Here is a 17,496-nt window from a genome sequence, read left to right as displayed (position 1 = left end):
GGTCACGTAAGGTAGAGACACAAGGGAAGAAACATACAAAAACAGAACTACCTCCAGCCTCATCAATCAAAATATACATATTATTTTATACAAATACCAGCGCCTTCAAGTCTACTTACAATCCTTTCAAAGGCTCTAGTGGCCAAATGTCCTCTGGGCCTTTTCTGTTCCTGGTGATGACCACACCCTCCCGGGGGGACATGCCACCAACGATGTAATAAACATTAGCAATAAGGGGAGTGTTGGCCAAATTGAAAACCGCAGCTTCAAAGGTTTCCGACTCACTCAGGGTCTGAATGAAAGGATAGACAGGCATTATCAGTCCACAGCAACAATGGGCAAATGGTCCAGAGAACATTCTTCTGAGACATCAAGCCTGGAATACACCTGCAGAGTTGGATTATAAGAAGAAGGTGACAACAGGATTGGAGGAAGGCTTATGAAAGGCCTACACTATGCAGCCCAGACAACCGTGCTTGCTGACAGTGAGGAGGGCCTGAGGCGCTGGCTGACGAAGACCCAGGACTGCAGCCTTCAGTATGGATGAGAGTTCAATGTCAAGACCAAAATCTTCATCACTGGGCCAACAGGTATCGTCGTGATACATGGAGAAAGGTTGAAGTTGTCAAGGATTTCATCCGCAGTCCATGCTCATTGGAAGGAGCAGCCGAGATGAAAGGACACATTGCATTGGGTGAATCTGAGGCACAGGACCTCTTTAGTGTTTATAAACAAGGAGGTCACTCTGAGAACGAAGGTGTGTGACTCAAGGCTTGGGTTTTCCAATGGCCTCATATGTAGGAGAAAGTTGGGCAGTGAATAAGGAGGACTGAAGGAAAATCCACATGTTTGAATCATGGGGCTGGGGAGGGGGGGCATTCTGAACATACAGGGATGGCCCCAAGAACAAACAACTCTCTCTTGGAAGAAGGTCAGAGCGTTCCTTTGGGGCCTTGGTGGTGAGGCTTTGTCGCACTGCTCAGGAGAGAAGAGTCCCCAGAGGAGGATGTCATGCTTGGTAAAGCAGAGGGGCAGCGGAAAAGAAGGCGGCCCTGGACAAAACGGATTGTCAGTGTGGCTGCAACCGTGGGCTCAAACACGGCGATAAGTGTGAGCAGTGTTTCCTTCTGCCGTGTAGAGGAGCGCCATGAGTCAGACGGTGTAGACGGCACTTAACAATACCACCTTCGGAGCTGCCCTGCTCTTGTTCTTTTGACATCAGGGCCCCAAAGGTGGAAGAAACTTTAGCTTTCTCAGAAAATTAAAAAAACACCCAGTCAATGTCAACTCACAGCCACCAGTGTAGCTGTCCCTGTGGGCCTCTGAGGCTGTAACTCTTTATGGAGAGTAGAAAGCTTCTTTTTTCCCTTGGAGCGGCTGGTGGGTTTGAACTGCTGACCTTGAGTTTAGCAGCACAACTCATAACCACTATGCCACCGGGGCACTAAAAAAAAACTGAAATGCTGAAGCAATAAATCCTACAAGTCTTCTGCAACATCTATCGTCTGGGTGGCCTGCCACATACTATTAGAATCCGAGCCCGCCTGCCTCAACACTGTCATTAGTATTCACAGAGGGCAACTAGGATGATTAGCACGTGGCAAACAATAATAATTATTATTTAAACTATGATAATTTGAGGATCCACCAAACAGCCCGAATTGCTGATGGGTGCTTCGAGACTGGTATCTACTAAAATTCAGTTCGTCTTTCTCTCTGTTCTACTTACAGTGGTAAGTTAGGCTCAACTCGTGCAGGGCACAGCGCCCAAGCTTTGTGGGCAACCACTTCACCGAGCCCACAGCTCAGGGGAGGGCACGTGGCTCCTCTGGCCCAGAAAATGAAGGCAGAGGGAGGGACTGCTAACGAGTAGGCGGCTTCTTTCTGCAAGGATGAAAATGTTCTAAAATTGAATGTGGTGTGATGGTGGTACAGCTCTGTGAAGATTCTGAAAACCACCTTAGACAGGTGAACTGCACCGCAAGAATTATGCATATAGAGATATTTTAATATAGATACTTAAAAAACAACTGGCCTTTATAGTGACTCGCTATGAGTCAGTTTGAACTCACAACCCTTCCTCACCTCCCCGGGGCATTTACCCAAGTGAACCGAATACCTAAGTCTACAAAACCATTTAATACGGATTACCGCAGCAATTCTTCATAATAGCCCCAAGGTGAAAACCACCCAAATGTCTGCCACCAATAAACTGGCCCAGTCCTCTGTGACACGTGCATCACCGAGCTCTTAGTCATGATGAGGAACAAGCTACTGATACCGGCACCACCACAAATGGGTGACTCAGAAAGTTACCCTGAGCGAGAGCCACTGTATCCCCCTGGTGGGGGGCATCATGAGGGAATTTTCTAGGGAGATGGGAATGTGTTGTCTCTTGTTGTGTTGGCAGTAACGTGGATAAACAAGTGTGTACGAATGTGAAAACATACTGAAGTAAGCCCTAGAAGGATATGTGCATTTCATTGTATGGTGTAAATTATATCCAAGTATCATTCTGATAGTTCTATTCCGTTGATAATGGTTTTGGTCGGCTTGAATGTCAACATTTATAAGCAGCTTTGAAAATTTTACAATGAAAAGGTTGAGTCAGCTTAAAAACATAATAGATGTATAGTTTTTCAACGACTTCAGGGAATACCCCAGCAAAAGTAGATTCCAAGAACTGCAAGAAGTCCAGTGGGCCGGATCATTTAGAGCATAGGCTCCCAAACGTTTGGGCCTACTGCCCCTTTTCAGAAAAGGAAACAGCTCAGGGCCCACCCCATCACCCCACCCCCACCCCGCCCCCAGCAATGAAAAGCTAGAGTACCACAGACCATACTGTAGGATAAGGTATAAGTATCTGCTTCTACAGCCCCCTCCAGGAGTTGGTACCGCCCACTTGGGGAAACACGGATTTTGAGGAGGAAGAGGCTCAAGAAGAGATCCTGGGGCCTGCAAACGTGCTTCCTGGGTGTCCAAGGGTCATTCACATGTGATTGTTGACGTGTGTGTCTCTAGAAAACGTGTGCAGAGCTGCATTCTAATGCAACTGCTTTGTTACCTGGGATATTTGCCAAAGGAGGTTCTAGAAACTGGGAAAGCCTCATCTGTGGAAGAGCATGGTATCATTTCTCTCAGCGACTGTGGAAAACTCTAAGATTTGTATGCAGTCTGCAAACATCGACACGTCGCTGAGATGTGTACTGTTGTCAGAAGTTGCTTACATGAAAAACCGCACTGAGATGGCCCAGAGCCCCATGGCCAGAGCTCTGGGCTGGGAAGATGAAGGTGGGGAGGGGTAGGTCAGGCCCATGGCAGGTATATACTCACAGAGCGGATAAGCCAGCTGACCAGAGAGTGCTTCTGAAAGAGGGCCGCAATCACGTTCTCCCACAGCCAGCCCTTATCTGTGGAGAGCAGGAAGGGCCGACAAGTGAGCACGCACATTGCTGTCCAACCACCAACTAAAATTCCAGAACTCCAGTTCCTTTCTCATCTTACAACTGCCAAAAAGCTGACAGAAGAGGGAAGCTGGGTAATCAATACTCATTTGATTAGCATGCAGGTGCCAAAGATTTAAGTTTGAATCTCATGCCAACAATATATATGTATATATTGTATAGATTGTTATAAGAGTTGTATGAGCCCCTAATAAAACGATTTAAATATATATGTATGTACATATATGTGTATATAGTACATATGTATATATACAATTTGTGTTTATATATACTCTCCATATAGTCTATATATATATATATATAGACTACTATATATAAAAAATACATATAATGAAGAAGGGATATGCTTGCCCACTTCGGAGGAATCAGCCATGGAAAATGTTGTGGACAAAATCAAAAGAATATTGAACATCAAAAGGCTCTTGAGAAGATGTAGAACATTGTCAGAGATGGCGCCGGAATAGAAGCCCCTCAAGCTGCAAGGCACTCCAATACGACTGAGGAAGAGCCACCAGCTCCAAGTGAAGCCAACACAGTGACTGGGTAGACTACAGCTTGCAGGAGTGCAACTCAAAGTGGGCACAACTCAAAATGAGAAGAACCAGTTCAAATAGGAATGTATGACGTATTATGAATCTGGGAAAACTGGAATAAAATGAAATAGCATGCAGAGAGATCAATCTTCTGGGTGTTAGTGGGTTGAAATGAACTGGCACTAGCTATTCTGAGTCAGAAAATCATACGGTTACTCTGCTGGGAACGACCGAATCAAGAATGGCTTGCACCACAGTCAACGAGGGTATTTCCAGAGCGATCTTGAAGTGCAATACTCTCTGGGATAGGATACTACCTAGCCACATACAAGAAACTCTAGCAGACTAAAGTTGTACCCATCTTCATCCAAATAAGTTAAAAAAGAAGAAGAAGACGACTTTGAAAAGCCATTTGAATCTGTAAAAGTGGAAAAAGTTGTGTGATAGGTTTATAATCAACACCAAAAACAAACAAACAAACAAACCACTCATGGGTTTAGGGTATGGCTTCAGGGAACAACCCAGTTAATAGGCCTAATATGTGCTTCTGCTGTGCCTCCTAGTTCACCGAATACTGCCGAGATCTTCAAAGCATGCACGTGGCCGTCCAAGGCACACACAGCTGGTCACTGTTGATCTGCAGCAACAAGGGAAGAGCTGGAGGCATAGGACGAGGACCGAGAACGTGCGGCTAATTGCCTCCTTTGCCCTGAGACCACTGAACTGGACGGTGCCTGGCTACTGCGACTGGATATTCTGACCAACGAGTCAGCAAAGAATCCTGCTCAAAAAAGGGGGGGAATGAAAAATACCATTTCAAATTCTCTAGACTCCAGCATCCCTAGATGAACGCTTGACATATTGCTCTGAGATAACCTGTACATCTCAAACCAGAAGGAGCCCCTGGAGTCTTCGTGAAACCAAACTGTGGTTCAGCTTCACTAGTGAAACAATGTCTGCTTTGAGCACTGAGCTACTTTAAGAACGATCTACAAGGGATCAAAGTGACAAGACCAACTCAAAAGATTAGGCAGAAACCTGGGGGGCGGGAACATGGGCCGAGAGTGAGAATGGGTGCTCAATCCAACAGCATCATCAGCATCAGTGAACTGTGTGTGCAGACATTGTTGAACAAATGTATATTTTACCATGTATATGTTCAACAACAATTTAAAAAGAAAAACAATTTGAAAGCATTTCTTTAATGTGAATGATACAGAATTAACTCAGTTGTACTTAAACTACTCACGTCGTAAACCAAAAAAATCACTGTCATTGGGTGGCTTCTGGTTCATAGCCACCCGAAAGGGCAGGACAGAGCTTCCTCTTTGGGTTTCTAAGACTTTACAGCTTTAGGGGAGCAGACAGTCTCGACTTTCTCCCACGGAGTGGGTGGTGAGTTTGAACCGCTGACCTTGCAGTTAACAGCTCAACGCAGAACTCAGCGTGAGCCACCAGCACTCACACCTCAGGTTCTATGAATCCGTTTGTCAAACAATTTGAATTGCAAAATGATGAACGGGAAACCTGCTCTTGTAATAACTGTGCGTGCTACAGGTGTACCGTTAAAAACCTCCTAGGTGCCACACGTGGATTTGAGTACCTGGTTAAGAATCCCTCTCACAGCCGGCATTTGAGAAAATGTTGAAGAAAGCTATTAGGATAAAGAACTGACTAGTGTGGATGCTGGCTCAGTAGAGCCTGAAGGAGAAAGAATAACCCTAACAAAAGAAAACAGTAAGAAGCCACTAACACTTACTGCCATCAAGTGGCTGTCGACTCACAGTGACCTGTACGACAGACTGGAACTGCTCCTCTGGTGTGGCAGTTACATAGTCTGGTGTCAATTTGGGACTTGAGAGGATTAAGGGGTGGAGTCTAGCCTGTCAATCGGATCATAGCCAATGAGGCCTCTGTGTGGGTATGGTCTTCTGAGGATTCTGGGAAATCCTGTTTTTTTCCTCCTTGGAGACGGGAGAACACTTTCTGCTCACTCCCTTGGAGAGGCTCTACTGACAAGACATATGGTACTACACTGATAGACCTCTTGCCCTGGGAATGGGGAAGCCACGTGGAGACCCCTGCCAGCGCTGAGATGCTTACGCCACTGGATCCACAAGACTTTCTACCCACTGGCCTGTGCTCGTCCTGCATTCGGCGTCATAGCATGTGGTTCGTGAGTCTGAAGAGGACTTTATAGATTGGTATCAGACATACGGGCTAATATTGGACTTAGGGGCTAGGACTGGACTGGGTTGGGATGCTTTCTTAATGTACAATTACCCTTTATACAAAACTCCCTCTTATACACACAAGTTTCTATGGATTTATTTCTCTAGTCTACCCAGACTAACACATGTGGCTTTCCGAGAGAGTCACTGTTTTATGGGAGTAGAAATCCCCATCTTTCTCCGAGGTAGCTTCAAACTGCTGACTTGCGGTTTGGGTTGCAGCCCCCCAACTCCTAACAGGGTTCCGTGAAGTAAGCTTTATGGTACTCTGTCTTTCTCCTTTGTCCACTGCACGTTCTCCGGGCTTCCCACATGTCGTGGAACTGAGCAGCGTTCCCGAGATTTGTGGTGGGACAAGGCAATTGGGCCAGTACTCAGAAGGCCCATCTGAGACCTGCCTCCGCCACCTGAAACTGGCGTGGAGACAACTCTGACTCTTGGTGGGTGACCTCGTGGGCTTCAGTGTACAGCCATGCCCCACAGGGTTTTCCACGGCTGACCTTTCAGACGCAGACTGCAGGCCTGCCTTTCTCGGGGTTGAACCTGCACGTTTCAACCAGGTGACAACAGCCGAGTGTACTGCACCACTGAGAGACTCCCGTTTCATCTGGTGGTCTCGGTTTCCTTCTCTGTTAATGGGTGCACTTGAGAGCATCGGCCCTGCCTGAGGAGCAGGGGTGCTGAGCGAGTCTGCTGAGAAAGCAAGGCGCCCCGGTGGTGCGGTAATCAAGCACCCAGCTGCTAATGGAATGGCTGGCAGGTCAAGCCCACCCAGCTCTATGTTAAAGAGGTGGCAGGCTGCTTCCGTCAGCCTTACAACCTAGAGAACCTTATTGGGAAGTACAGTCCGCCCCTTGCAGTTGTGGTGACCTGGAATCAACCCCAGGGCCTCCGAGAACAGCAGCCTATGAACAAGGATGCCGACCGCCGTGAAGTCATGTTCAAATGTGACTGATACAACATCACTGGAGTGTATCCCCCAGCTGACTACACTAGCTTCTTAACGGGCTGCTGCCTCTGTCATGATGAGCGCCAATATAAGTGAAAACTGGCTGCTCCCAGAGGAGCGTCATTAGACTTCGACCAATAACATCCACGCCCCTCACTGTGCTCGCCACCGATCTGCCTCAGTTTCCCTCTCCATCTTCAACGTCACCACCCCTAACTCCACGCTGCCACCACAGGGGCCTTCTCGTGTTTCTGGACCCCACCATGCTTCTGACGGCGGCAGGCCTTCGCCTTTTCTGTTCTTCACACTAGGAATGGTCTCCCCGCACCCCAGCTTTGGCACAACTGCTCCAGGGTCACACGGTGGGTCCTCTCCCTGCCCTCCCTCAAGATCACATCTTGCTGGTTTACTTCCTTTGTGGCACACAATTATGTGGACTCCTCTTAATGGTTTCACAGGTCTGTTCACTCTCGCCGGCCCCGGGAGGAAGCTGCTGACCGGTAGTGGAGCAGGGAGGGGAACGTGCCTGGGCTAAGGCTCAAAGTGCCTGCAAGTGCGCTCTGCTTACCTCGTTCATTGCCAGAAATCGTAAACCTGTGTGGACTCTGACCGGTCCACAATCCAACATAGCCGACAAAGGTGGTTCCTGTGTAGGCAATCTGAAATCAGGAGACAAGGCCATCGTTTACTCGTCCGTCCAAACACACATGGGGGCCATCTGCTTCACCCTACACAGCTCATGCCTTGCTTTCTTTTTTCAAGTTTCAACATAAGAGAATTAAAAACTCTGAAATGGCCTTGGAGGGCTGTGGATAGAATGCAGTGGATCTGTGACCCTGGAGGGAAAAACAAGAAAAACCCAACCCAGGACATCTCTATTTTTCACAAACCTCCTGAAATTTAACTCCTTTTATTCACTGTACCGTACACAAGAATGCTATGACTCTGCACTGAACTAACAGCAGCCACTAAGAAAGCGTGCGACGACCACGCAGAAATAGCCAAATCCAAAACCAGACCCACCGACAGCAAGTCAGCTTCTGATTCATGGTGACCGTGTAGGGCAGGTTAGAACTGTCCCTGTGGGTTGCTGAGACTGCAACTTGCGACGGGAGTAGAAAGCCTCATCTTTCTCCCACAGGGCGGACAGTGGTTTCAAACTGCTGACCCCTCAGCTAGCAACTCAGTGTATAACCCCGACACCACGAGGACTCACTCCTCAGCATGCCTGTGATTTCTGCCACCACTAGAAATCAAAACCACTTTCACACATATGAGGAGGGCACTTTGGGTAATGCATTAGGCTGCTAACCGCAAGGTTGGTGGTTCAAACCCACTAGCTGATCCCTACACAGGGTCACTGTGCATTGGAATGACTCGGTGGCAGAGGGTTCTTTGGTTTTCACACATTCTGCAGTAGATGCAGCACTTAAAACTCCACTTGCGCTCTTCACGACTCAGAAATCATGGTGGTCATTAGATCTACAGCTAAATGTGTTACGAAAATATATTTACAATATTGAAATGGTTATACTTCAACAAAACTGTTTTTCTTTTCAATGATACATATTTAATTTTTTTTCATTTATGAAACATCTCAGAAGGGACAAAAAGTCCCTAAGTTTCACCCAATTACCAAAGAGGTCCAAGCACACACGGAAGGTTAAAAAGCCCCATCTCAGAAGCAGCAAGTGAACAAACTGATGTCAATCTCTGCTGACTTGGTGATAAGCGGTGAATGCAACACGTGTTGACGGTCCTGTGAAGTGCGGGGAAATAAGCGGGACTGCTCGTATAGGGTGGCTGAGTCAGCACCGACTCAATGGCAGTCGATTTCTATCAACCATGAGGTTTTCACTTGCATTTTACAAATGTCACTCAGTTTTAATCCTCACAATTACCCTAAGAAGTGTAGGGCTCAGCCCACTGCACGTCAGGGTGAAACAGCGCCAGGGATTCCCAGGCATCACTGTAGAACCAAAGGAGAAAAGTCAAAACTCTGCCTTTCATTTCAAGTACTGATTTTACTTTTTAAAGAAACACTTGGTACACGGCCTGGTTTATACTGTTCAAAATGGTCACTAATTTTTTTTTTGGTGGGGGAGGGAATAAATAGGACTAGTTAATATTTTCTCCTAAAAATGAATCTTAAGTCAGAAACGGCGTTACCAGGGCTCCTTGAGTGGCTCAACTCACAGCACTGAGTGGCTTCCCCTCGGGCTCTGCATCTTCACAGGAGCAGAAAGTCTCCTCTTTCTCCTACAGAGTGGCTGGAGGTTTTGATCTGTTGAACTTGTGGTTAGCAGTCCAATGGGCAACCCATTAGGCTACCATGTGTCCCTTTAGGTGTGACAGGGGACTTTGATCGTTCAAGGATAGCAAAGTATTAAAAAAAAATCCCTGGTTTTACTGTGGGTCCAGCGTTGAATACTAAGCACAAGACACGCCGTCTAACCCACTAGCCCCCCACTTATTTGGGTTGTTGTTGTTGGATGCCAGCGTCCATTCCGACCCACACCGACCGTACACACAGCAGCATGAAGCACTGCCCAGCCATGAGCCGTCCTCACAATTGCTCTATACTCACTGTTGCGGCCACGGTGTCACTCCATCTCCTTGAGGGTCCTTAGACCCTTTCTAGAAAAAAATTACTCCAGTGGCCCCGCAATTACAGCCCACGATCCAGAATAAAGTGATAAAGTACAGCTATCCGCTTTCTCACCCCTCCTGATGGTTCCTGCATCCTCCGGGGTGGGGGGTGGTCTCTCCCATTTGGGGAAACACTTGCTGAAATCAACCAGTCTCTCCAAGGAAAAGGAGATCGTGTTGTCTGATCCAGGAAAGACTCACAGTCTCAGAAACCTTAAGGAGCAGCTCTGTTATAGGGTGATTATGAGTTGGAATCGACCCGATGGTATTTAATGTGTATTCTTCTTCCTTCTCATTTAAAAGGAAAGCTATGAGGAGCCAGAAGGCTGGGGTCTGGTCCTGCCTCAGCCACATCAGGGCCACAGGAATCTAAGGCCCAGCGAGTGCTCCTATCTGGAAAACGAGGATGAAAATGTGAACCTGCATCTGCCTCACAACAGGGCCGGTGCGGGGAGCCAAGGAGATGATGTCTATGGAAAGGAAATTACTTTAAAAATTGTCACCATCAGACAAGAGTATGAGAAAAGAGTATTTTGTGAATCATCTGTTCTGAGCAAATTTATTTGCCATAAAATGTTACCCAAGTACGAGCTGGTAGATTCAAATAGTCATCATCTTAGCACTCAGAGCTACACCGACAGGCAACTTCTCCTGGGAAACACAGGATCAATAGAAAGAAACACGCTGAGAACTGCTAGTTGGAGTGAGCTTTAGAGAGAATAGCTCCTTTGTTTTCAGTATAGAGATTCCGTTGTCTATTTAAGGGACTACTTACTCACTGTAGCCGATGGAGAAAAGCTGAAAGTAGTACATGAAAATAACCTGCTCTTTTATTATCCAGAAAAAATCGCCACTAAGATGGTAGCATCTTTTCTTCCAGAATTTATCATGCATCTACATTCTCTCATTGCCACCATTAGAGCCTCTTCAAATTAAATGTTGAGTCATAAGCCAAATGGTGACTAGAAGTGAGTAAAAATATCAACTTGAGAAAGGAAATGTTTTCATTTTAAACATTTCTGAAGTGTTTAAATATTTTTACGAGAAAGAGTTGTTATTTGTAAAAAGATGACTCCACGCCATCTCAGTAAGTGCATTTTTCGTATGTGAGCGGCAACCAGTATATTAAAGAATGAATAAAATAAGAGCCGTCGTCCTTAAATAAAACCAAAAACATAAACCTGAGGCCACTGGGTCAATTCTGCCTCCGCGATCCCATAGGGCAGGGTAGAACTGCCCTCTACCTCCCAGCCCGCCCGGTTTCCAAGGCAATGCTTTGTATAAGAACAAACTGTCGCATCTTTCTCCCATGGAGGTGGCAGGCTGATGTGAACCACTGGCCCCTTGATTAGCAGCCAGCATTTAATGCCTGTGCCACCAGCACTCCTTGTCCTTCAGTGATGTCCCCCAAAGCCCCAAATCAAAAGGACAAGCAATCTATCTTAGGGAAAATACAAAACGCTGCTCGGAGGGCAAGGTTGGCAAGACTCACGTGTTTGGGGCGTGTTGTCAGGAGAGACCATCCCTGGAGAAGAGCATTGTGCCCGATAAAGTGGAGGAGGTAGATAAAGATCAAGGACAAGACAAACAGACACCGCGCTACGAGGACGAGCTCAAACACAAGCAGTCGTGGTGGAGCGGGGCCGGGCGGTGTTTCGATCTGCTGGGCAGGGGGCATGTAGGTGCCGGAACTGACTTGATGACACCCAACAACAAAGCCCCAATCTAGTTCTTACACGCATGCTCTGCTCTGCCTCACGGCAGTAACACGCTACATGCACTCAGACAACACTGCCTTTGGGCCTCTCGCTGGGGCTTAGCCCACACATTTGAACTGGATCTTCAGGAGGTCAAATCGAAGACAAAATTAAACACATCATTTTTGTACAGAGCAGATATAAGGTCAAGCATGCTTGTAGAGTGAAGGCCCATTTATCACCCAGCCACTCTACCAGGATCCTCTAGCACATGCGGTGTAGAGATTACCTCGCCTAACTGTTACAACGCTCTCCAGTCCCTGTGCAACGGTCTCCACCAGAGGGCCCGTGATGGCCGAGGTGCACGCAGGAATTAAACGAGACAAGCAGGGTTCAAACCCAGGTCTGCCGGATGCCCAAATGTGGGAGGCTTAGAGAGGAGCCTTTTGCTCAAGGAGCTCAGGCAGCACACCGAGGAAGTGCTTCATTGCGGACTGAAAGGTTGACATTTGAACCTCCCAGCTCGTCTGTGGGGGTCCCTGCCCACGGCAATCTGCTACTGTAAAGATGCCAGCCTAGGAAACCCTCTGTCACACTGGGGACCCGGGAGCCGGAACTGTCTCGATGGCGCCTCTCAAGAACAGCCTCTGTGCTACCCAGCTTCCAGGTCCAGCTAGGAACACGGGGAAGCAGAAGAAAGGCCTGGCTTCATAAACTAAGTGGTGTGGGTTACAGAAGGATTTCTCCCAAGCTGTCTCCCCCAAATATATGCCAAAGAGCTGTTTGCGAATGACCATATACTTGGAGGTCATCAGAAGTAGGTCAGGGGTTATTCTCCCTGAGAGCTATCAACCATCTAGAGCAAGCAGTCACCACTGTCTATCCCACAACCAGTAGGGCCCACTCCCTTCTGATAAGGATAGTAGTTGTCTGTTTCTTTGTAGAAGACTCCAGAGAGGTCAAACCCACCCAAGGATGACTAAGAATAGGCTGCCATCTTGAATCTAGGATCCGCTCATCTTGTCACACATGTATACTCCCAATCCCTCCTCTTCCTATTGCATGTATGTCCCTAGATCATCTCCTCTCATTACTGTATTACCTACAGCACAGCCCCTTCCTGTGGTATATGTCCTCACCTGTAATTAGGGGGCTTGCATGTCCCCGGGTTAGCATTAAACTCACTCTCTCCCTCCACGTGGACCACCAAGCGGGGCTGAGGTGAGCATGCTACCATGAATCATGTCTGACTCTATTTATTTCAATATTTCTCTCCTATCTCTCATGCTCTCTGTAACTTTACTATGATCTTTACTTATTGCTGTACAATTGCGTCTACTGGACCCGTAACGATGTGGTAGGGGCTGGCTTCCCCTGACAACATGGGAGACTGGTAAGACCCCAAAAGAGATTTCCATAAGGAACACAGAGTGAGTTCTTTAAGTGGTGGCTTAACAGTTAACAATTGACCCCTACTTCCTATAAGAAAATTAATATAACTCGTTCTCCTGGTTCCATCTGTCCAGGGATTCAGAATGTTTTTTGTGCCTTACACTGACAGCGTGCTTGGTTCCGTGAGGTCACCCAGATGGTTTCGGCAGCTTATGCTAGAGCACTGTACCTGCCCGTTCCTTATGAATTGCACGTCCACGGTCAAGTTGCGCAGCATATGTCCAAAATCGTAATCCAGATTCCGCCCGTGGAAAATGTGGCCCCTAGAATCTTGGGCCACAATGCTGGTGCAGAAACTGAACAAAGAGGAAAGAAGCCGATGTGAATCAAGGAAGACGGGGAAAGGAAAAATGAATTCTTCACTTTTAAGATCAGTCCTCAAAGTTAAACAGCTCTCCTTTCTTATAACTAATACATATGCTGCAGCCCTTCCATAAAAATTAGATTCAACAGGAAGAGACAGTGGAACACAGCCTGGCCCACCAGGCCGTGAGGATGATGTTCCCAAGTAGAGCAGCCAGTCCACAGAGAGAACAACATGGCTGGCCCCACTATGAGAAAGGATGCCCCTCAGTGACTAAGGGCGATACAGGGGACAGCACCGGAGACACAGTGTGGGAATTGCACCTGACCTGATCCCACCACACCGAGGCAATGCACTGGGGGAGTGCAGTGGAACAGCAAGGGAATGGAGTGGCAAGGTCCCCAGGGAATGGTGAAAGTGGACTTTGGGGCCAGGGTGTGGTGCCCCAACAGACTGGACTGGAAAACGCTCCTAAGGGCCAGCAAATGATCCTTGAACGAACTATAAAAAAAAAAAATTAGATTCAAAATGGAAACGCAACTGAAAGTAACTCAGTGTTCATCTGAGGTGAGTGAACCTTGGCCCTTGACACATAAAGCCTCACAAACATGCTGAATCGGAGTTTCAACCTTCATCTACTTCAAAGAGAAATCGGGGTCCAGTAGGGCTCTGCTGGACCTCAGAACTCTGTTCATTCATCTGCTTGGCTGTATGAAAGATCTTATTCAAAGCTGGCTCGAAGACACCACTCCCGTCTGGGAATTTCCCAGGACAATCACAATGAGACTGAACCATTCTGTTCCACACATGCTTCCTCCAGAAAACAGCCATCTCTTTTGAGAGTTTGGTCCACCACTTTTGAGCATCTTGCACGCAGTAGGTAAGCACAAGATCCTCTAAGACCTCCCACTTGGAAAAAGTACTTTAAGGAAACGAGAAGGAGGGTTTGTTAACAATTAAGTAAATAGGAGATAGTCAGGTCCAATGCTCAGACATCAGCATTAGTGGAAAGCAAACAGCTTGAGATATACAGATGACACAACCTTGCTTACTGAAAACACTTAATGAAGAAGGTGGATTACACTGCAACATTAAAAAAAAATCCTCACAAATGGACCAAACCTCGTGGTAAACAAAGAAAAGATTGAGCTTGTCAAGCATACCAATTTACTGGGACTAACAATCATTCAGGCATCAATCAAGAAATCAAACAATGGATTACACTGACCGATGCATCTACTTCAAAGACCTCTTTAAAATGAAAAAGCAAAGCTGTCACCTTGAAGACTAAGGCACACCTGACCCAAAGCAAGGTATCAATCACCTCCTATACATATGAAAGCTGGACCATGAACAGGAAGTGCAAAGAATTAATGCCTTCGAATTCTGGTGTTGGAAACGAATACTGGATATAGTACAAAATGCTAGAAGACCCAAGAAATATGTCTTATAATAAGTGCAGCAAGGTGTTGAAGGCCATTTAAACTCAGCCTTGAAACGGCTGAGCATGACCTATGTGTCAGTGTTTGCTGATTTCTTCCGTGACTTAACGTTTTGAACCCATTGTTAAGAACAAGAACAAGGAGGTATGCAAGGTGTGGGAAAACAGGTTGTTTAATTTTCTCAAGGATGTCTGTCATGGCAGACGTTGCTCTGTGTATCAAATGTGCTTGCTAACAATGAGATCATTAACCCCGGGTTGTTTCTGCATGGATAGAAGGAGTATGTAGATAAACTCGGGGCTTCAGTATTCACTGCTGCCCTCCCAATACTTCCTGTCTCTCTTCTTTTCCCCTTAATCCTCACTCCCCCTTTCAGGGCTGTTCGACTCGTCGGCTGGCTCCGACAGCAAGGATGTTCCTTAGAAGTCAGGATGATAACCATACTTTGGGCATGTTATCAGGAGGGCTGGTACTTGGACGACATCATGCTTGGCAAGTAGAAAGAGAAGAGCAGCAAGAGAAGACGCTCAACGCGATGGACGGACAGAGCTACAACAATGGACGCCAACATCACAATGACTGAGCGCGGCCCACACTGGGCAGCGTGGAAGTCTGCTGAACAAGCATGCTTGAAGACATTCAAACCACACAAAAGAAGGTTGAGAGAAAGCACCCTAAAGGGTTGATGGTCATCTCTTGTTCTTTTAAAAATTGTTACTTATTTGGTTGTTGAGAGTATACACAGCAAACATACACTAATTCAAGTGTCTACACATAGCATCATGCGTGACACTGATTATATTCATGGAGCTGTGCACACGTTCTCATCCTCCCTCTCCTAGTTGCTCCTCCCCCACTAACATAATAGTTCAAGCTGCTGTTGAAGAGATTATCACTCAGATAATCCTTAAAGAGCATCGTGCTCCAAGGTGAACTTTTTACCAACCAAGCTGAGTTTGCTGGTAGAAAGTCACATCCTTTCCACTGGGGGACTCAAACTGCTGACCTTGTTAGCAGCCCAAAGAATGACACTGTACCTGTGAAACAGCTGGTGGTTAGCCTTAGGTCAGGAGGGTAAAGGTAGGGGTGGAACCCAGCCTATCAATCAGGTGGCAGCCTGATGACACCTCCTAGGGGAGTGGCCATCTGTCTAAGACAGAGCTTCTGAGCAGAGCGGAACTCTCCTTTGCCCTTTCTTCTTCTGCTGGAGCTGGAATCTGCAAACTGTTTGTGGATCCGTGGTGTCACCTGTTGATGTCAGGAGCCATCAGCAGACTTCCGACCTTGGATTCATTTACGTCTGCATCCAAAAACCTGTGGCCCTCCTGCTTCGTTATCCTGCTTCCTGTTCATCAGCTTCTGCAGCTACACAAAGCTGAGAAGCCTTCAGCTCACATCTGACTGACGTGACCCAGACTGAACTTACCTATTTCTAGAACTGTGTAAGCAATTTCTTGCTGTAAATCTCTCTATTTACCCATTTCACTCAAATGGGTATGGAAGTACTCAGACGTCCATGCCGGGAAATTTGGAAGACAGCTAGTTGGCCAACTGACTGGAAGAGGTCCTTATTTGTGTCCATTTCAAAGAAACAGACCCCACAGAACTTCTGCTCAGACGGTGGGACGCTCTCATTGATAATGGCATGCAAACAACACTTTTCTGAAGATCCTCCAACAATGATTACAGCAATACGGTGACAGGAACCGCCAGAAGCTCAAGCCAGACTGAGAAGATGATGTGGACCAAGGGGTATCGTTGTTAATATCAGATGGATCTTGGCTCAAAGCAGAGATACTAGGAAGATGTTACTCGTGTGGATAAGCTTGAATCAAATGGCAATTCCAGAACAATTCCTTCATTGTGCTCGTTCAGAACTTGTACACGAATCAAGAGGCAGTTATGCTAACAGAACAAGGAAATACTATATGGTTTAAATGCATGAAAGGTGTGCTTCAAAGCGGCATCCTCTCACCATACTTGCTCAATCTGTACGCTGAGCAAATCATCAGGGAAACTCGATTATAGGAAGGAGAGTGTGGCATCTGGATTGGAGGAAGGCTTATTAACAAGCTGATATGTGCTGATGATACACCCTGGCTTGCTGAATTCTCTCGCTGCCATCGAGTCAGTGCTGACTCAGAGTGATCCCCTGTGGGTTTGCAACACTGTTACTGTTTACAGGAGTAAAGAGCCCGGTCTTTCTCCCATGCAGCTGCTAGGGGTTTTGAGCTGTGATCACAGGCCAACATGCAACCACTCAGCACCAGGGCTCGATCTGCTTGCTAAAAGTGAGGAGGACTTGAAGTGCTTGCTGATGAAGATCAAGGATTGCCGCCTTCAGTGTGGATGACAGCTCACTGTAAGGAAAACAAAATCCTCACCACTGGACAACATCATGGTAAATGAAGAAAGGTTGAAGTTGCCAAGAATTTTGTGTTGCTTAGATTCACAATCAATGCTCACGGAAGCAGCAGTCAAGAGATCAAAAGACATATTGCATTAGATAAATCTGCTACACAAGACCGCTTTAGAGTACTCAAGAGCAAGGATGTTAGCTTGAGGACTAAGGTGCGCCTGACCCAAGCCATGGTCTTCTCCATTGCATCATGTATGTGTGAAAGTTGGAAATTGAACAAGGAAGACAAAAGAACAATTGATATATGAGTTGTGGTGCTGGAGAAGAATACTGAAATTACTATGGACTGCTAAAAGGACAAACCGATCTGTGTTGGAGAAGCAAGACCAGAGTGCTTCTTAGAGGCAAGGATGGCA

General features: G+C 46.7%; 1 protein-coding gene across 1 annotated transcript in view; it reads right to left on the bottom strand.

Annotated features, from left to right (window-relative positions):
• The window catches only part of NAAA (N-acylethanolamine acid amidase), a 30,301-nt gene that overhangs the window by 6,978 nt on the left and 5,827 nt on the right, over positions 1-17,496 (bottom strand). Inside the window, exons 3-6 of the mRNA XM_075544188.1 lie at positions 13,145-13,271; positions 7,746-7,836; positions 3,334-3,410; positions 120-292 (exon numbers count right to left, since the gene is read on the bottom strand). Coding sequence (XP_075400303.1) covers positions 120-292; positions 3,334-3,410; positions 7,746-7,836; positions 13,145-13,271 — 468 coding nt within the window. The remainder of the gene's footprint in view (positions 1-119; positions 293-3,333; positions 3,411-7,745; positions 7,837-13,144; positions 13,272-17,496) is intronic.

Source organism: Tenrec ecaudatus, chromosome 3 (genome assembly GCF_050624435.1).
Source record: "Tenrec ecaudatus isolate mTenEca1 chromosome 3, mTenEca1.hap1, whole genome shotgun sequence".
Classification (NCBI taxonomy): Eukaryota; Metazoa; Chordata; class Mammalia; order Afrosoricida; family Tenrecidae; genus Tenrec; species Tenrec ecaudatus.
Note: the sequence above shows the minus strand (reverse complement) of the source record. Positions and strands in the feature narration are given on the sequence as shown.